The sequence below is a fragment of the Rhinolophus sinicus genome, chromosome 7 (assembly GCF_057876585.1).
Source record: "Rhinolophus sinicus isolate RSI-liver-muscle chromosome 7, RSI-T2T, whole genome shotgun sequence".
NCBI classification, from domain to species: Eukaryota; Metazoa; Chordata; class Mammalia; order Chiroptera; family Rhinolophidae; genus Rhinolophus; species Rhinolophus sinicus.
The window spans coordinates 47,394,898-47,416,249 of NC_142507.1; the positions used below are offsets into that span (position 1 = coordinate 47,394,898).

A 21,352-nucleotide genomic window follows, 5' to 3' on the forward strand; every position below is an offset into this window, starting at 1 on the left:
ATGGAACCCAGAAGAGCCTGTCCTTGGAGATGGCCAGAACCTGGAAGTCAGAAGCTTCCCCTCTCTGTTCCCCGTCCTGTCTAAGAAGCTTCCTCTGCTCAGTCAGGGATGGTGCCCAGCAGCTCCCAGGTTTCACCACCACGCCCAGTATTTAAAATCCTGGATAAAAGCTCTGATTGGCCAGGCTGGGGGTCACCCGTGCAGCTAGGGGAGCTCTGATTGGTACCCCCCTCTCGAACTGCAGGGATGAAGTAAGGGGAGGTCAGCTCTCCAAGACAACCAAGGGGTGTGCTTAGGATTAGGGGTGCTAGATAGACAATATTTTGTAATAGACACTCACCACAGGAGGCTTTCAGGTAGCTTTCGGGGGGAGGTTACTAGATATACTGGGCTCTATCCATATTATAGTAGGACAATATAACTGACATTTGTATAGCATGCATCATTTTACCTGAAACTAACAAGTACCCTTCGTAGTAGGCATTGCTTCTTTTTCACTGATGAGGGAACTGAAGCTCAGAGACATTTAGTGATTTGCCCATCGTCACACAGCAGCATGGAACAGAAGTAGGATCTGAACTTGGTCCCTCTGAAAAGGTCCCATCCCATGGACTCGCTTCTTTTTTGTCTGCATTGTTGTCGGTGGCTACTGAGCGCTCAGAACTGTTCTGAGCAAGGACAAAATGCCTTATTCTTGGAAACCAGGTGTTATCTGATGCACTGTAATGAACCTGGAATAGCTACCGCTTGTCTTAAATCACAGTGTCCCCATTCCCTTACTTACCGGACCACGCGTTCTGAGTTGGTGTTCCGAGAACCGCTGAACATGCTGTCGTGTCAGCTGTCCCTTTTGCCTCACTAAGTAAACAGTACACAAGTTATTATTATTTCTAGTTGTAGGTTGGGAATCTATGAACAAGAATAAAAGAAAACATTTGTTTGGCAGGATTGTCGTAGAAAAGTTTTATAATAGGATTAACAAAGTTCTGTTGCCGTGGGATGCCCACAGAAGCCTGCCTTCCCCTCTAAGGGGGCTCTGAGTGAGGAATGTAACAGAATGCAGTCTCTCTGGTCAGACCAACCAGGGTACGAGCCCCAGTCACTCCACACACAGCTCCGTGTCCTTAGATGGCGGTACCTAACCTCTCTGAGCTATTTTCTCCCTCCGTATATGGCGAATAGTGGCAACTGCTTTACAGGACAATGTGCTTCGTTTCCTCAAAAATAAGACCTAGCTGGACCATCAGCTGTAATGCATCTTTTGGAGCAAAAATTAATATAAGAGGTATTTATATTATATGATACCCAGTCTTGTGTTATATTAAAATAAGATTGTGTCTTATATAAGACCTGGTCTTATATTAAAATAAGACCCAGTATTATATTATATTATATTATATTATATTATATTATATTATATTATATTATGCCTGGTCTTATATTAAAATAAGACTCGGTATTATATTATATTATATTACGTTATATTATATAGACCTGGTCTTATATTAAAATAAGACCTGGTATTATATTATATTATATTATATTATATTATATTATATTATATTATACCCAGTCTTACATTAAAATAAGACCGGGTCTTATATTAATTTTTGCTTCGAAACACGCATTAGAGCTGATGGTCCGGCTAGGTCTTATTTTCGGGGAAACACAGTATGTAAAAGGCTTAATGCTCAATAAATAGTTGCTATTCTATAAATAAATAGTAGTTATTTTTACTAGTAGTGATAGTAGCAGTTATAGAAAGTGTGACAGTGGTAAAGAATTTGCAAGTATATTGGGCAAGCCAGTGGGTTTAATACCCATCTCAGCATTTATTTCAAAAGACACAGGATTCTTAACAATCCCATGGTTGATTTTGTTTTTTCCTATCAGTGTGCTGACAAAAATCCATGCTTCGTGGAGCTAATATTCTACTTTGGGAGAGACAGACAAGAAACAAATAAATATAAAACGTTATCTATCTCGTGGTGATTAGTAGGGAAGGGAAATAGGGAGAACTGAGAGGTAGGTTGTGATTTAAAATAAGGATTTCAGGGACAACTTCTGTGACAAAGATGCAGTCCCAGTATTGCAATAATCTCATGGCCTAAAATCCTTATCGCCAGATAACAAGCCATATTTCCAAGCCTGAGCCATGGGCCCGGGCAGAGGTCAGTACAATGTGCAGTGCAGAAAGCACATGGCACACCCTTCAAATGCATCCTGACCACAGGTGGTTTGTATTTGTCATCTCTCCTTCCTCCTAGTCCCCTCCTTTGGTGCTCTCTCTTCTATTGTATCATCTGATGCTCAGTAGTTGTATAGGTTTTTCTTTTCTGATGGCATCTCACAAGGAAGGAATTTGCTCTGTGACTTGGGTTGGAAATGGTCTGAAGATGGTGCCTCTTCAATAACAGTCTCTTTTCCCCGAATTAGGGTCGATTGGCGGCCTCTTCTTCGCAGTTGGCATTGCCCAGTACGCCCTGTTGGGGTACTTCATCCGCTCCTGGAGAACCCTGGCCGTGCTGGTTAACCTGGAGGGAACAGTGGTCTTTCTCTTATCTCTGTAAGTACTTTTTCCTCGTGTAGTTTTAATTCAACAAGCAGAAGGAGTGTCTTCCGACGATGGGTCAATGAGCAACGTTATTCCCTTTCAGGAGTTTACCTGAACTGACTGGGGTGAAGAACTAAATTCTGCAAGCGCTCCAAAGCTTGGCAGCAACTGGGAAGAGAGATGCTAAATAATTCAGATTGCAGGTATCCCTTGTTTACAGTAACCTCTCAGTAGACTGCATTTTATCCTTCAAATGGTGACCTAGGGTACCCGTTTCTTTTTTAACCTACTGCCTCAAGCTTCAAGATCTTCAGGCTGGATCAGATCATGTGCTAAATATGAGACTGAGGTCTGATTTTGTAGAACACTCTGTTCGTATTGAATACGTAGTATAATAGCCTCATCCTACAGACGAGTGTCATTTCAGGGCCTCGAGTTGTGGCCTTGGGAAGATTTTCAGACACGGGAGAAACCCTTAGTGTGCGTGGGCTCACCTCAGTAAAAGGACAATTTCCTGGTCAGGGCAGGGTTTATGAATGACTCACCCAAAGGGTCCCACTGTGGTGCTCTAAATGCTAAAAGGCGAGCCACCAACGTAGGGCTGTTGTAATGTGCTTATGAAGTTTTAATGTGCTTCTGAAAGGTTTTCTCCCGAGGTAGCAGACCTCTGATTTTAATCATTAAAATCTTTGGGATAAAGACAGTTTCTCAGCCGGTGGTACCAGCTTTTTCCTGTGCCAGAAAGCGAGGGATACCTGTAGTAGAATGTTCATTCAGATCTTTAATTTAGTTGTTCTTTGTTCAGGTTGGAACGTAAGAGAGTTGTTAAGTGCAAAAATGCATATGGTAGAAATAGCTAACCTATATTTAACAAGGAAAATTTATTAAATACATTCAGTTGTGTAAACTGGAGTGAGATAATTGTATCAGGAAGGGAGACTAACAATATTTTATTAGCTTGTGTATTACACGTTTTGGGAATATATGGGTGCCTAGTATAGTCCTTGAAGTAATAAGAATTCATGTAAATATTGGTAAATAAACGAATTTTCTTTTGAAGTATTTAAAAATCTCATATTTCTCAGTCCAATCCGGCCCTCACCTCTCCTTCCTTAGTGGAGTGACTTTGATGGATGACAGCCATTCTGCCTTTCTTTTCTGAGTGTGTAGTCTGACTTTCTTACTGCTTAGTGCTAGCGGGGGACATCTCTTCATTGGGAAATGAATTTGGGTCATAGAAAATAGGAAACAGAGAGAAAAGAACACGTGAAATTGAAGTATATTTATTCCCTTGGGCCTGGAATGGAAGGCTTCCCACAATCGGCCTCCAAGTTATCTTTCCTAATTTTCTGTTCCATTTCCCACACTCTGTTCCAGGCACACTGAGCTGCTTGTTTTTCCCAAGATACACACCTGGAGCTCCCTGACTGCAGCAGGCTCTTTGCCAGGTTCCATTTCCCCAAGCACCAAAGCGCAGGGCCTTCCACACAGTAGATTCCTTCGTATCCACTGGGCCAATGTCGGCATAAACACATTTGGAATTAACCATCAGCAATATAAGACAAAGTCACGTTATTTTAGTGTCATACCTTGTTTGTTTGTCTTACTAAAACCATTATTACTTAGCTTCAAAGTTCCTAATTTTAACAATGCTTGAAGTTGAATAGTTTTATTTTTAAAAACATTTGCAAATTTTTTTTTTTTTTCACTTTTTAAGAAGTTCACAGAACACTTTTGAGCAGAAGCAACACTGTTAAATTAGCGCCGTAGCTTCTGAAGGTGGCACCAGGGCTGTGTAAAGAGTAGCGTGTTCAAAGTCCTGCTTTTTCTTGTAGAAACACGTCTTACTATTTGGTCTGCATAATCTCCATGTGTTGGAAATCATAGTCCCAAATCTGGCCATGGGCAACTAGGTGAGCCTTTGTTACTGAGAAGCTGGTTGGCTTCTCAAACTGTGGAGAAATCTGAGGTCCTAAGTTTGCATAATCAAGACCAACTTTCCCAAGTAGAAATACAGGGGGGTGCCAAAAAAATGTATACACATGACTTATGTTCATCTTTTGTTATCAGTATATATTATTACAATTTTAACACAGATTTTTCCTTTCTTAAAATGTGTATACATTTTTTGGCACCCTGTATAGTTTTATTAACTCAGAGTTAAATTTCTAAAGTCTGAATCTCTCTCAACAGTCATCTTTAAAAATGATTTATAAAGTCTTAAAAAAAATTTTTGTTGTTGTTTTTAAACGATTCTGAAAACACAGAGAAGTTTAAGGGGAGGGAAAAATAACTTAAATTACCCAAAGATAATGCCTGTCACTTTTTTGGCTATTCGTGCTGGTTCTTTCTCACTCCTCAGTTTTAATTATTATCAGATATTTTTTAGTATTCCACTTATTTTTCCACTCTGAGTATACTCTCTGTAGTCATGCCAGTAGTTTTCTGTTATTCTTTTTGTTTGTAGTTAAACAAACAAAATTTGCATGGCACCTCGGATGGCCCTGTGGCGAGGGTCCGTTGATCCAATGGCTGATCAGCAGACCTGACTTCCAACAGAACAATATTTTACTTGATTATTTACTTGTGTATCAGTGATACTAATCAAATGGCAATGGGGAAGTAAGTAAAAGGATTTTTCAGGATGTTGCAGAAGGCATTTGTTCCTGCTTTTTTTGACGATTAAATGTGGTATGTGAATGGGCTCTCAGTAGCAAAACTCCTGGGAACATTCCTGCCTTTTTGTTTCTATTTTCTTTCCTCTCTGCACCTATTACACTGCTCCATACAAAACGAAAGTGCCCAGTAAAGGGTTATTGACGGACTGGCTGTCTATGAAATCCCAAATTCTGTGGTGTTTGTTGTCAGTTCACTATCCGTACTGAAAAGCATGGCGAATTCTAAGAGGCACTTCAAATAGCCAATATTATTTATACAAGTTTCATTTTAGGTCAGTAATGTCAAATTAGATCCAAAGGTACTTGAGGTTGTGTTTAGCAAACAAGGGTTCCATGTTCCTGCCACAGTTTTGTCTTTGAAAAGTCCTCTAAAAGCGTATTGCAGAACTGAAGAGAAGATACCTGTGGTGTCTGAGTCTTGAAACTGTTGGAAGATATAAATCTTCAATAATACTCTGTAGTTGTAGCAGAGAGTTACTATTGCTTTGTAAATGGAAGTCAACCAAAAGGTAACTTTTATTCTTTAAGGTCTTGGAGGATCAGGAAATATCCTCACGACATAGTACATAAGATGTGTCAGCTGATTCAATTATTTTGAAGCAGTAAATTCTCAAAAGCAGCTCACTTGTGATAAACCCTGTTTAATTTTTATGTGTCATATAAAATAATCTTTACCTTCTTAGTAACATATCACTATGTTAAAAGCACTTTTTTAAAAAATCGTTATTTTTTTGACAGGTAAAGATTTTTTATCTTCTTTGTGAAGCTTTTTCAGAACTCAAAAAACTGACTATCTGTGCAGTATTATTCTAACAACGCTTGGGTGTGAATTACAGCCATATCGCTGACCTGTGCTTTGTATTATTAGTGTGGTAGACTTAACTTACCATCCGTATGTAAACATTTGCTTAAAAGTAAATGCATACTGTTGACCATGTTTACTGTCACTTTGGAAGCGTGTCCTTGGTTTCCATTCATCCAGCAGACGCCATTTAACGCTGGCATGCTGTTGTAAATGGGCCCTCTCTCTCTTCCCTATGCCAGTGGGAGAGTCAGGCTTTAGACCCAACACAGACCACCCACCGTAGGTGAATTGTCTCCTTTCTTTGTACGCGTCCCTATATGAATATACAGCCTTTAATGACGTCTCTTTCAGATTCATTCCTGAATCCCCTCGTTGGTTATACTCCCAGGGTCGCCTGAGTGAGGCGGAAGCTGCTCTGTACTTCATTGCCAAGAGGAACCGCAAGCTCAAGTGTACATTCTCACTGACATATCCGGCCAGCAGGAGCCACAGGGAGACCGGAAGTTTCCTGGACCTGTTCCGGTACCGGGTCCTCTTGGGTCACACGCTGACCCTGATGTTCATCTGGTAATTATTCTACCTACTGGGTGACAGTTCATCTTTGACTCGGGTTGCTAAAGGTTTATTGATAATCTGAATTTTACCACTTCTGTCAGCATGAGGCTATTTTCACAGAAGGAATCCCCACCCTCCACCCCCCACCCCGGTCCCTGAGTGCCTGGCTTTGTGCTTCCCTTTGTTTTCGCATCCTCTCTCTCAAGGAGGAAATGGTGGTGCCTGGCACAGGTTTGCTGAACGTTAGTAAACAAATGTCAGAAACACATCTTTGCTCCTGAGGTATCTGGTATAAATATTTACATCCCCCTTTTCGTCCCCCCTCCCAAAAGAAGGAAAGCAAGAAGCTAGCATAGCAGAAACAGAACCGTTTCTAAATAGGACTTTAACAATGTACCTGTGATTTTGGCATCAAGCACTTGGATAGCACATTGTAATCGCAATGCCCTGGGCTGTATTTTGTGTGGCATTCCCACTCACCCACTCGGATGGCTAAATGTTATTCCTTGGACAAATGGGGTCCTGGGAGTGTGAAGTGACTGGACTCAACACCACACAGGCAAATCAGGGAATGACTGGATTAACACTCTGTGAACCTGATTTTCAAGTTTAGCTTATTACATACTGTCTCTCAAAGTGCTCTTGGCATTCATGTAAATTGCATTAAATGGTTCCAGATGGTTCTATTGAAAGAATGAAGTTGTGGAAAGAGGAGACATGGGTGGGCAGTACATACAGTTTGTGAAGTGCACCTGTGTCTTAACATGGCCTATTCTGCTAGGGTACCAGAGGTGTTATTTGGTCCAGTGTTGGCTGTGAACATCATATTTACGGGCCTAAGGGACTGTTGTGCTGTAGTTTGTATGTATTTGCCATGAAGCCTACGTGGAAACCTATATTATCACGTGGAGATGAAGGAGAGCAATTTTATATGAAAGTGATTTATGTATAAAGCTGAGACAAACAGTACATGGAGAAGAAGAAGCTGCAAAGATGTTTTTTTTGTATCGTGATTCTCTTTGCTTACGCAATCAAGCCCTGGCTGCCGCCTGGATGGTCAAGGGCCAGGTCACACCACCTGCTGCCTTCCTCAGGGAGCCTGCACAGTGCTGGAATATCACAGGTGGTATAATAAATGTTGAACTGAGGACACAAGCTTGAAGGCATGGAGATTAAGGGACCCTTTTAAAGCCACACCTGACAACACAGCATAAGAGCTAATTTGAGTTCCTACCTATGGTAAAGTAAATACTTACAAACTATGTTCAGGTGCCTTGGGCTTCGTAAAACTCTGCATTTGCATACCATGCAGACAGTCAAACCCTCTGCCTTGAAGGACGCCCCTACTTCTTGTTTTTAAGTTTTTTATTTTTAAATAAATTTTATTGGGGAATATTGGGGAACAGTGTGCTTCTTCAGAGCCCATCAGCTCCAAGTCGTTGTCCTTCAATCTAGTTGTGGAGGGCGCAGCTCAGCTCCAAGTCCAGTTGCCGTTTTCAATCTTTAGTCGCAGGGGGAGCAGCTCACCATCCCATGTGGGAATTGAACTGGCAACCTTGTTGAGAGCTCACACTCTAACCAACTGAGCCATCTGGCCGCCCCTCTTTTATTTTTCATATTTTTGAGGCATATTCATTTTGGGGTTCTGACCTTCAGGAGATAAAAAAACAACAACAAATGAACAAATAAACTAAACTTAGAATCGGGGAGAATGTCCCTGCTTGTTTTCTATTGTATACAGACATCCAAAGGAATTCTTCTCAAATAACTTCTTTCCCCCCGGGCTCAGAGTGTTAAAATACACGGTAATAGAGACGATGTCATTTCACATACTGCTGTTCTTTTTGAAGATGCTATAAAATTCTAAAGTCTTCTCTGTGGATCTGTCATTGAAGAAAGCCTTACCTGGGGAGTAAAATTATACCTCTGTGTTTAACATCTGTTCCTTTGATTATTTCCCACTGTAGTGCCTTTTTAAATAGTTCTTTGGTGCCCTAAATATACTGTTAAATATTATGCAAGCATTTTAAATTTTGTTTGGGGCCCATAAAGAGCATTGAAATGATTTTAATTGCTGTAGTCGCTCATCTCAATGACCAGCTCTGCCATCAACGAAACTTGCAGGCAGAGTCTCCACCTTGGGACCATGTGCTTTCCTTTCCTTACCCGGGTTCTCTCATTCTCTCTCACCACCAGCTGGTAACTACCTTTCTCAAGTATCCTGAACTGGCTTTGTTTATTCAAAACTGGCTCTGGTTGCTACCATCACAGCTTGGTGTAAATAGATGTGTGTGTTTCCATGGCTGGCATTACTTCCCTGGGATTTCTATTTTCCATACAGAGTAGACACACACTAACACATGCAAGACATCAGGAATAGAGTTATGTCAGAGCAGGGTCTCTACGGCAGGTAGAAAGGACTTTTAAAATAGTTTAGAAAACTGCATGGGTTTAAATTTGTTTCACCCGCTGCTTACAGGTAAGGCGCTAGGGGACAGGGAAAAGAGACAACTCGGTGGCACCTTGCATCCTTACATGTGACGTCCTGACTACAATGCTGCTCATTGTCCTTAGTAGATGAGTGACAGCTCGACCCAGTGAGAAGTAATGTGAAGTAGCCGCTGCCCCTGGCTCATTTGCTGGAGATGGATGAACACTAAGCAGTCCAGCTCCAGGGGTCCCTCTTCCCTCCCCCCCACCTCTCTCCTTGGTTACTGTAGCCCATTGTTAATAGCTCAGGGCACTGGGCACACTTACTTATTTTGGCAGAGATGGACAGAAAATTTTCCCATTTGACTTCATCATAGCCAGAGCTCCCTGGACTTTTTCTAAGGAAAACTAGAAGGACTTCTAAATGAGAACTTCCTCCTCATAAACACTTGTCAAAGTGAGTTGCAAAAACATAAAAACTGGCGAACTGCCAAAGCCCAAGTGTTATGTAGGGATTTACGGTTTCCAGAAATGGAGGCATAGACTAGTAAAGCCTAGTTTCAGGGTTTTATGTTTGTTTGTTCAGTCCTATTTTGTTTTGTTTTTAATGATGCAATTTCCTAGACACAACAAGTTGCTATTATTCCTTTCACTCTGTCTGAGGAAGCCCCACCTTGCAGCTTCAAGATGGCACTTTGTTTGGCTTAGCTCCTGGGCTCCTTAGTTCCTGCCCTGTGGGAGGTAGGCTCAGCGGCAGGCACATGCCGGCCCACTAGGGGGCGCTCCCTAAGTGTCTCGGCAATGGCTTGCAGAACTAAATAAATGAAGGGCCCTTCCCTAGTTGATTGTCCTGGAGGATCCTGCCTCTGCCATCACCTTTGTCTTTTCTTGCCTGCTTTGGCCATCTGCAGCATAGGCACCTGGGGAATGCTGGATGGGGGTGAGAACCTGGTTGGGGCTTGGAGTGCCAGTCATTTCTGGCCTTCAGGTGACCCACTGATGGCACAGTCACTTCTCAGCTCCTGTTCTCTTGGCTTTCTCCATGCGAGTTCTTTGCTAGAGTCATTTTGACAATGTCACAACAATTGCCTCGGGCAACTGTCCTATAAATTGTATTAAATAAAGTCAGAATAGAGTCATTGTCTTCTAGGAAATGCAGAAATGCTTGATGAAAGCACAGTGTCTTTTTCAGCAGCTGGCCACTGATTTCCTTCATCTAACATCTCAACAAATGATTCCCAAGGCCCCTTTATTTTTTTTGGTGTTTTTCCTCCGATAGGAATTTAGATTAGGATAGAAGTCCTAATTAGTGGGAGAGTCAAGCTTGTTGCTTGAAACAGATTGCATTATATTGAACCAGTATTTGAATCTTCTCTGGCAAATTCTTATGCGCTTTTTCCGTTGTCCTTCTTGTCTTTAACCCCATCCCCACCCCCAATTGCAGGTTTGTGTGCAGCTTGGTGTATTATGGCCTAACTCTGAGTGCAGGTGACCTAGGAGGAAATATTTATGTCAATCTGGCCCTGTCTGGCCTCATAGAGATTCCATCTTACCCCCTCTGCATCTACTTGATTAACCAAAAATGGTGAGTATAGATGAATATTGGAGTGTACCATATACATACACTCTCACATATGTAAATACCTAAATATCACCGCCGTTGACCATATTCGATATCTGCCAATTACTCCACAGTGATTAGAATTCTTTTCAGACCAAACACAGAATTCATTTTTTAGCACAGTGTTTCTTGGGTTTCACGTTTACGAGTTTTTCTGGGGGCTTTCAATCCAATATTGAAAGGCGTTTGAGTCATCTGTGCATAATTCGTTAGTCCCCACAAATGGGATTATTGGCTCCATGTAGTGGGGCCCCACAGAGCCAGTAACTGTCATTTAGAAGTGCGTACACCGGACAAAGAACTGGACGAACGAGAAAGACGTTTCTTACCTCTTAAGACTCGCTCGACTTGGTGGAGGGGAAGAATAGATCCTGTTTCGCTGCTCATTGTCAGTGGGCACAGTTCTGAAATACTTTTTAAAAGTGCTGTAGAGCACCCTTTCTTCAGTTTTCTCAGCTCCCTTCTGTTCTTGAGCCATGACCAGGGCAACTAAAAATCCCATTCTATGTGAGCCAGGAATCGGCTGAATTGTGCCAGTTCTTGTTCTCTAGAAACCAGCATTCCTTTAGCCTTACACTTGGAGCTGTTATCGTGACCATGGCACATTTTGAAGGGTAGGTTTGGATTCTGTTCAGTTGAAGGGTTTTTCTTGGGGGGCGGGGAGGGGAGGCTCCCAGTTGCCTCTGCTGACCCCTCTCATCATGGTCTAAGAGCTAGGTTAGGCGGTATATTCAGAAGTCTGTCCCCACCATCCGCAGTGTGCCAGACACCCCTCCTTTGTGCAGTTACAGCTTCCGGGGTACATGTCTCACCACCACCGAAAGTGTTATAGGACACTGCCCATGGGAGTATCCTATATGTCCTTGCATCCCTGGGCCCTGCCTAGCATGGGACCTGTCACGTGGAAGGCATTCGATACGTACTGTTAAATTAAGCAAAATGACCTGCAGAACTCAAGTCATCTCTGGTCTCCCGCCCCCCCCCCCCCCCCCCCCGAGTTAGGATTACAATCTGAAGCAGAAGGAAGGAATACTGCTTTTGGGATCAAACAGACCTGAATTCAGATCTCGTCTCAGCCATGTGTTAGTTTTGTGACTTTGACCAGTTACCTTTAAGCCTCCATGTACTCCTCCTTAAACTAGGGATTATAACATTCCCCTAGCAAAATTGGCATCAAAATTACAAGTCACTTTGAAGTTCCTAACGAGGACCTAGTGAGTTGCAGTCCCCTGGAAAGGGGGTCTTATGAATGTTAATATCTTTCTTCCAAGTCTAGAGCTCTGATTTGAAAATTGCCCCCCTCAAGAAAGCGTGCAATAAATTTCACTTAATTCTGACCTACTAACAAGAAAATTGTTCTGTTTGTATTTTTAAGAGAGGGGCTTGTTTTACAGTGTTTAAAATGTTTAACTGCTTAAGATCAAGTCACCGAAACTTAAAAAATGAGCTAGAAGGCTCCATTCTCTACGTTTCAGCTTCATTCTCTGGAATGTGGAGAGAATATAGCAGTACGGTTTGTTATTAGGCTTAAGTAAGATAATAGAAAGCATTTGAAGCAATGCCTGGAACATAGTAAATACTCACAGAAATAGAGAGAATGATTTTTTCCCCCCCGCACACGTTATTTAATCCTGCCATCCAGCAAGGTTTCCCCTTGTTTTTCAATGGTTATTTATTTCACGCCCTGGTCAGTCACATGTGCCATGCACTCCTTAAGAAAAGACGAACATGTATAATGAAACTGAGGACACTTAAAAAGGACAGTTGGAGGAAGAAGCAGATGAGTTGGTAAGATTCTCAAGAGAAATGCGTAATTTCTTTCTCTTATTTAGGTTTGGTCGGAAGCGGACATTGGCAGCATTTCTATGCCTAGGAGGACTGGCTTGTCTCATTGTAATGTTTCTTCCAGAAAAGAAAGGTATGCCTTTCGAATTTCTCCATGAGGGTTTTGAACAGCACTTTTATTACAATGAATCTCAATATCGTGGAGAGATTACCATATGCCATGCTTCATTTCTATGATTGCATATTATTTAGCAATTGTGTGGGGTATAATGGGCCAGATTCTTTCCATTGCCTAAACTGTTCTCTGGCTGAATAATGTGCTTAGAGGTGCACTATTAATTCTTTCAGGCGATTAAGCTACCATCTGGGGTGTCTGGGCTGCAGTACTGGTGCTGTTAGAGTTGTTTATTTGATGATGAGGAGGACCGTTTAGTGCTGCACAGAAAGAAACCCCAGCCAAGGCTACAGATTGTACTTGTCATTCCAGCCAATCACAAGATGGGAGGGAGATCAGTGTCACTGGCTGTGAAAGGTGGCTTTGGCACCCCTCAATATTCCCAGTCTATCAATATTCCCAATAATAATAGCAGCAGCAATAAGAAGAATATTCGTGGTTGGTGCAAACTGACATTTTCTCAGTCTTATATAAAGTGTGAATAAAACATCCGTAGGGAACTTTGGTATTTTCATATATTTATAGCTTTGCTATGCAAACATAGCTTCCAAAAAGGTCCCTTTTGTCCTCCTCATCTAATATTACCTGCCCCTGTATGGCACTTCTGTAGATAGCATGGGTTCTCGCTTGTTTTTTGGACTGGCACACCTGAGGCATACAAGTTACCGGTCACATCAGGAACTGTGGTTTTGGCAGTGATGTTCAGTGATAAGGAGTGAGGGATAACAAACTCTGCTGCTGAGGCATATGGTTCAACAAAAGCCCTGTTTGGGGGGCATTTCGGTTTTCATCGAGTTCCATCTCAGAGCTTGTACTGCCCGTGGGAATCATGAGACGGTTGAATGTCCAGGTTTGAGAACTACTGGAAATGCAGCTGAGAATTCGTTTCCCATCAGAGCGTTTCCCATATTCACGCTCCTTTGGCAGTTGCTTCGCCTTGCGGTTCAGTTGTGCCGATATGTCGTGGAAGATGCCAGGGCCACGCGCTCCAGTTCTGTAACCTCCAGTACACCTGCCATGCTCTCCGTTGCCCGCTGCAGTTCTTTGCTTTGAATCTGGGCGCATTTGTTTCACGCGTTAGGATTTTACCCAACATTTAGAACAGACTTCTGGTGTTTTCTATGGACTCATGGAACCTAGAGAATTCAGTAAGTTTGGCTGTTTCTTATTCTCTAAGCGAATTCTTTTCTTTGCTAGTGCCAGGGAAGAGGGACTCCTGAGCTGCTGCGCCAACGGGGGCTTGTGGGACTAAGTGCCCACTTCTGTTTGTCTGGGACAAGACAGCCGTGGGCTTCAGATCATTGTAGCTTTCGGTTCGGCAGATTTTGCTTTTCATAGACAACTTGGAAATTCAGTTGTTTTCTACCTATAGTACTCCAGGGTTCTGTATGTCACCTTCTAGAAAGAAACTTTTTATTGTTACTATCAGCATACCTGTAATCTGTCACACCTATGCAAGCCAGGCCCATCAGTGCCTTTCCTCCCTTCCACAAACCTGTACACGGCAGGTAACCTATAGCCTAGGGCTCTGCACATGGCCCTTTCTACAAAAACCCACAGTGAAGCGGATCTAGACCTGGCCTTACTCTGCTCACTTGCAGCCTGTTTTAAGAGAGCAGCTTCAATCCTTTATCAATTGTGCCCCTTGGTGGACACCTAGCATAGCAGAGTGTAAGAAACGTAACATAGCTGAGTGTCGTGTACACTCCACGTGCCTTAGGAACGTGATACTCTCTGATAGTTGGAAAAGTGGACATCTAGTCTATTTTTGAAGATTTCCAGGGAAAGAAATTCAGTAATGTCCTTTAGCAAAATTGTTTCTATTTTTGATAGCCATTAGAATGTTAGAATGATGCTCTTCCACGACAATTGAGCCCATTTCCTTTCATTTTATTCTTCACTGGAGACAGAGAACAGATGGCCACCCTTTTACTTTTTTCGCATAATCCTTTCTACACTTGCAGAGAGCCGTCTAGCTGATCCTGAATCTTCTCTTTTTTGAGCTCAGAAACATTTGTTTTTTAAACTTTCTTTGAACCTCTCATAGTTACTCTTTAACAGATTTCCATGGCTTTCTTTGAAATCTCAGTTTTTTAAAGGTTCTGAGCTGTAAGCTACATGTTGTGAAAGTTCTGATAAACACATATTTAAAACAACGCTTCGTAGTTTGAAAAATTCTGTTAGCATCTTGTGTGAGCTTGGAGACCACTCACAGCTTTTTATGCTCATTTCCCCCTCTCTTTTCCCCTCAGCAAACATGCATTAATTCTCTCCTTTCTGCCAACTCAGGTGTCCCTCTACCTACCAGCCTTTTTTTAGTATCTATATATAACTGTGGTTCTCTATGTCTGAGGCACAGACATAGAGCTATAACTAGAAGAGACAGCCAGACAGCTAGAAAATAGATTATTTGGTGTTTCTTAGCCTGTGGTTTATAATTATTAGACAAAGTGCTCTGTCCAGTTCATATTTGCACACTGGCTGGCCTCCAGATGAGTGTTCTCCCTCTGGGGATAATGTTACCAGGTAGCCACTAAGTTTTTCCACAGATTGGTCATCATACATTTTATCTTGCTTGAAGGACCCTAATTAAGCTTACACTCCTGGCTACCATTTATTAAGTGTCTTAATAAAGACAAGAGAACTATGTGCTGGGTCCTTTCACATATAGAAGGTATTACATATTATCTCCATTTTATAAGGAAACTAAAGCTCAGATAGGTCGAGCAACTTGTCCAAAGTTGCACAGCAAGTAAGTAGCACACCTGGGAGTCAGATTTCAGGTCTTTATGACTCTTAAGTCAGTGTTGGTTGCGAAATGCTGTTTTGCCTTCTTAGAATTTTAGAACCAAAGTATTCATTGCAAATGGTGAAGCTGTGGTGTTAGAGGATTAACGCTGGCCAGTTCATAGTCTTCAGTGGACAGGCCTGATGGGAATTGTCTAGGGTTCAAGAACCTGGGTTGTAAGGGTGGCACCAGGGAAGGAGGTTGGCAAGGAGGTTTCTGGCAGTGGTGGTCCTGCCAGAGAATCTGAATACTGGGAAGTCCCAGCACGTGACTAGATGAACAAGTTTCATAGTTGAAGGGCGTGTGCTCAGACTCAGCTCTAGTGGAGCCTTTGTGTCTCATTTCTTTTGTCAGTCTCGGCCTGCCCATTTTTTATTCAGCTGACTTCTCTAGTGCCTGCTCTAAACAGAATACTGTTCATAAACAAGACCTCGTACCTGGCCTTTTTGCACCCTAAGACCAGGACGAGAGCAAAGATGTCCATTCTTACACCTTCTGTAGAGCATGGTACTGAAATTACAAGAGACTACAATGAGGCAGTAAAAAGAAATTGAAGGGATCCAAATTGGAAAGAAAGAAGTAAAACTTTATTTACAAGACCACGTGATTATCTCCATTGAAAATCCTAAGGAACATACCAAAAAAATCTACTAGAATTAATAAATGAGTTTAGCAGAGTCATGTGACATGCAATGTTATTTCTGTGTATTAACACAGTAATTTAAAATTGAAATAAAGTAATACGACACTGTAGTAAAATTAAAAACACATAATATGTAGGGATAAATTTTACAAAATATAGAAAACTATAAAATATAAAGCGCTGATGAGAGAAATTAAAGACCAAATAAACGCATTGGTGGTAATAGTAATAATAATAAAACCAATGAAGAGATTACCATACGAAAGGATCAGAAAATGTTGTTTAAAATGTCCGTTCTCCCCAAATTGATCTATCATCAGCACAATCCCAACAAAATTTCCAGCAGGCTTCTTTTTATTGATAGATGTTGACAAGTTGAAACCTAAAATTGTATAGAAATGCAAAGGATCTAGAAGATCCAAAGTAATGTTTATCAAGGAAAACAAAGTTGGAGGGCTTACCCTACCTGATTTTAAAACTTACTACAAAGTTACATTCAAGACAGTGTGATATTAGCATAGAAACGGTTGTAGAGATAGGTAGTGGAACAGAATTGAGTAGGAAATAGACCCACCTATATGGTCAATTGATTTTTATTTTGTGAGGAGGGGATGAGATTTTTACTCACCTATTATAAATGTTTTATTCAGTCATAACATATATAGAGAAAAATGCACACGGTCAATTGATTTTTTAACAAAGATAGGTCAGTTAAATGAGGAAAAGACAATGTTTTCAACAAATTATGCTGGAATAATTGGATATCCATATGCAAAAATTTAACTTCAACCATGTTATATTGTATGCAGTAACTAACTCACAGTTGATAGTAGACCTAAATGTAAAGGCTAAATCTATTCAACCTCCAAAAGAGAACATAGGAGAAAATCTTGTTGACTTTAGGTTAGGCAAAGATTTCTTATAAAGGACACAGAAGACACAGAAAGGAAAAAGAAATTCACCTTAAGACTTCATCAAAATTAAAAACTTTTGTTTTTTAAAAAACATTATTAATGAAATGAAAAGTAAGGTGCAGAATGGGAAAGATATTTGCAAACTACATGCCTGATAAAGGACTTGTATCCAGAATATAGAATCTTACAATTCAGTAATGAGGAAAACATGGGCAAAAGATTTGAACAGACACTTATCTAAAAGGATATAAAAATTGCAAATAAGCATGGTAAAAGATGTTCAATCTCATTAGACATTAGGGAAATAGAAATTAAAACCATGCTGAGACACCACTACACACCTCTTAGTATGACTAAAATGAAAAATACTGGCCATACCAAATGCTGACAATGATAACAGGAGGAACTGGAACACTTATATACTGCCAATAGAAATGCAAAATTGTACAGATACTTTGGAAAACATTAGCAGCTTATTTTAAAGTGAAACATACACTTACTATATGATTCAACTTTATCCAAGAGAAGCAGCAACACAGATCCACACAGACTTTGATGCAAATAGTAGCTTTATTAGTAATAGCCCCAAATTGGAAGAAAACCAAATGCCCATCAGCTGAAGAATGGATAAACAACTTGTGGTATGTCCATACAATGAAATATTACTCAACCAGCAAAAAGGAATGATCTAAAACCTACTGATACACATAAGAATAGAGATACCTTTCAGAAGTGTTATACTAACTAAAAGAAGCCAGACACAAAAGTCTACAAACAATTATTCATGTGAAATTCTAGAAATGGTGATTCTCTAGTGACAGAACTGTGTGCATATGTGATATTAAAAAAAAAAAAAAAAAAAAAAAAAAAAGCCAAAGGGAAGCAAAATAATTGTGTTTTTTGGCCTAACCTATGTATCATAATAGAGGACCTACCACTGTCTTAAAGATTTTTAAAAAAAATATTTTTTATTTATTCATTCATTCATTCATTTTTAAGGATGGCGCAGCTCACAGTGGCCCATGCAGGGATTGAACCTGCAACCTTGGTGTTATTAGCACCATGTTCTAACCAACTGAGCTCACTGGCCACCCCCTGTTTTAAAGATTTTTTTACCTACCGTGTTTCCCCCAAAATAAGACCTAACCAGAAAATAAGCCCTAGCATGATTTTTCAGGATGACATCCCCTGAACATAAGCCCTAATGCGTCTTTTGGAGCAAAAATGAATATAAGACCCGGTCTTATTTTCGGGGAAACACTGTATGCACAAACAATAAAACATTTGCTATAGTCACCCAGTGAATGAAGTGGATGATTAAGTTGAATTTTTAGTATTTTGGGTCAGTGAAATGTGACTGTAACATACTGAGAGACATTTTGTCCTGCTGAGGCCAAATCAGCTCTGAGAAAACTTCCAGATAATTAGTTCCAAAAATTATGACCTTAATAACTGCATCATAGGAATAAACATACAACCTCATGAGTTCAGTACTTTGAAGGAGACAAGTATTTTGAGAATTCTGTTTTTTTGCAAAGATAATTGAGTTAAATTTTCCCTTTTAAGTCGCGCTTTTTTCTAAACAGTTGCTGTGAACATTCATTGGTAATAGCCAATAATATCTGATTTTTTGGTAAAGAACCAAAGGTCAGGAATGCAGGGAACCAGCCCAGTGGCTGCAAAGCCTTCCTAAACGTTAACTCAGGATGACCAACGCCCAGCAGTTCCACAGGCAGGAGTCTCAAAAAGAATGGGAAATAATTATCTAATAAACAGAGCTGTCTGAAATTTACATGGACTAACTTGGGCAAAAGTGAATTCCTCCAAGTTTAAGTGGTGACTGCAGACTCTGTTGGCAAGAACACTGGAGAGAAGTTTCAAGCATCAGATGAGGTGTTAGGCTGATGGGAGCACACTGAGGTCACGGGGCTGGTCCCGGCTTCCCCAGATGGGCCACAGCTGGACGTGTCCTGAGCCCTACATGGGAGACTTATTCTAGCCTTGGATCTTGTGGGTGTTTAGATGACAAGCCTTCTATGATGTGCCATTTGAGTTCAATTTTCAGGATGGCCATCCGTAACCTGTTGTTAAGGATGTTTTAGCGTGTCTCCATTCAATTCTGAAAGATGCCATCTTGTTCGGGTTGAAAACAGTCCCGGAGACTATTTGCAGTCAAGCAGATGTGCACATTTCTGTTTGCTTCCATGCCACTCCATACCTTTTCCTGACTCACTCACTTTTCTGGAAAATAATTGGTGAATTGAATGTTCCTCATTATTATTAATTGAAGTGGTAAAGTCCAGACACATATTTCAGGGGTCAATGCTGACAGGTGGGATTCTTTTTCCAGAAGCACCTCATGGTGTAAAATAACATATTCAGCACTTAAAATGGCTAGCATCTTCTTCCAAATAGCCTGGCAGAAGAGGAGAAAGCCCCAGATGGTCGAGTTTGGCAGTGCCTGGGCCACTGTGTTCATGACGCCATCTTTAAAGTTGATGAAGATTTATGTCATTGTCAAGCAGGGGAGGTGAAACATATTTTAGAATGGAGTGTATCACGTGCCTCCTTCCTGAGAAGCTGAGCGAGCACGAACACAGGTTCTTTTCACTAAATTAATCCCTATCGTACTCCTTCTGCTGATTTGTTCCACCGATATTTAATGAGTACCACTGCGCATCGAGCTATGGGAGGTGCTGGGAGGGACAGGGATACAAACAAGATGCCAGCCTCAGCCTGAGGTAACTCGAAATAGACTGTGGGCAGACAAGATGGGAACGTCAGCAACTGCAGGAGAGTGTCTGGAGTGAGCCAGTTGAATGGATCAGGAGATAGAGGCAGTGAAGGTCAAAGGAAGGAGCGGGTATTGTCCCCAAGAGAGGGGACAGGCGTGTTCTATTTGGCAGAAATGTCAGGGAGAATGAGAGGCAATTACTTTGGTGAATCAGACATCACTGTTGACCTAGAAGAGTAGTAGTTTCAGGAGAGGATGGCATTGCATTGGGAGCCAGGTCGTGGTGACTTACGGGGCGTTTGCACGTAAGGAAGTGAAGGGCACGTCACTCATTGGAGATGTTTGACAACGAAGCCAGGAAACTACTACAGAGTTGAGGACCATTTTATGTTTCCCTCAGAAGAGAATTGTTATTTTGAAGGCAGAGGATAGTAGGAGAGGTTAAATACATTCGAAAAAGAACCACAGGATAATTGATAATGTTTTTGATAGGGCAATGAACTGGCCTAAAATGTATTTTTGCATTTTCCGTAAAAACGTTGCATTAAGACCGTCAACTGTCATTATTGATTAGTAAGTCAGATAAGAAGTTGGGGAGGAAGAAGGATGAACAAGAGTTCCCATATTTAAGTCTTGTTCTTGAATGAACATTGATGTTTTGTGTCTTCTGGGAGTAATTTCATGGGATTATTTCTTGTCTTTCCAACGGAACACCAAGAAATGCAAAGCGAAGGTAGGAGTTTTTCTGGCCCTCAGCTCTGCTTCCCTTGTCTATCAGACTTAACGCCCCTCATAAGCCAGGGCTTGTCATGCTGACCGCCACTGTACATCATTGATTGTTGAGCAAGGTTGGGAAGAAAGGAGAGGCAAGTAACACCCTTGGTAGCTGAAACTTAAGATTTCCCTTGGGGGGTGGGAGATGAGCGTAAGGGGGATCGAATATATGGTGATGGAAGGAGAACTGACTCTGGGTGATGAACACACAATGGGATTTATAGATCATGTAATACAGAATTGTACACCTGAAATCTATGTAATTTTACTAACAATTGTCACCCCGATAAATTAAAAAAAAAGAAAAAAAAAAAAGATTTCCCTGAAACTCATTTTACTGCAGTAGAAAAGTTTTCAGGGGGGCTTTGTCATGCAGCGGTGAGTGCAAGTTTAATCACCCTTACCAACCGCCACTATCTACGATGTCGTGGGGCTAGCCAGAGCATTGCGAACATGTTCGCACGTGTGTAGGATGTGATCCCGAAACCTTCTGTATGTGTATTCAGTCATCTTCCCTCTTTGCTGTTTGAGATCACCCTGAATGCCTCTTACTCCTTCCGAATTAAATGTATCATTGAAAAAAAGATTCGTTCCACTAAGGCCCTCACAGGTGTGGCCCTTGTCCTCCTCAGACACAGGGGTGTTTGCAGTGGTGAACAGCCATTCCTTGTCTCTGCTGGGGAAGCTGACCATCAGTGCTGCTTTCAACATCGTGTATATCTACACCTCTGAGCTTTACCCTACGGTCATCAGGTACGTCTCACACACAGCCACCTTCTCCCTCACACACCCCGCATGTTGGTGTGGGTGCTTGCATCAACGGAGGTGACAGTTCCTACTTCACCTGGAGCTGAGTCAGTACGGGCCAGCAACAATTCAGCAAGCAGTTGTAAGCT

The 21,352-nt window shown here is 41.4% G+C and overlaps 1 protein-coding gene across 2 annotated transcripts in view; it reads left to right on the forward strand.

The window, feature by feature from the left end:
• SLC22A15 (solute carrier family 22 member 15) overlaps positions 1-21,352 on the forward strand; it is a 66,741-nt gene that overhangs the window by 38,800 nt on the left and 6,589 nt on the right. For both annotated transcript variants that reach the window (XR_012491608.2, XM_019730336.3), the window contains exons 5-9: positions 2,437-2,566; positions 6,389-6,604; positions 10,467-10,607; positions 12,476-12,561; positions 21,089-21,209. Coding sequence is in view for 1 of the 2 variants with exons in the window: in XM_019730336.3 (XP_019585895.1) it covers positions 2,437-2,566; positions 6,389-6,604; positions 10,467-10,607; positions 12,476-12,561; positions 21,089-21,209 (694 nt within the window). In the remaining variant the exon portion in view is untranslated. The remainder of the gene's footprint in view (positions 1-2,436; positions 2,567-6,388; positions 6,605-10,466; positions 10,608-12,475; positions 12,562-21,088; positions 21,210-21,352) is intronic.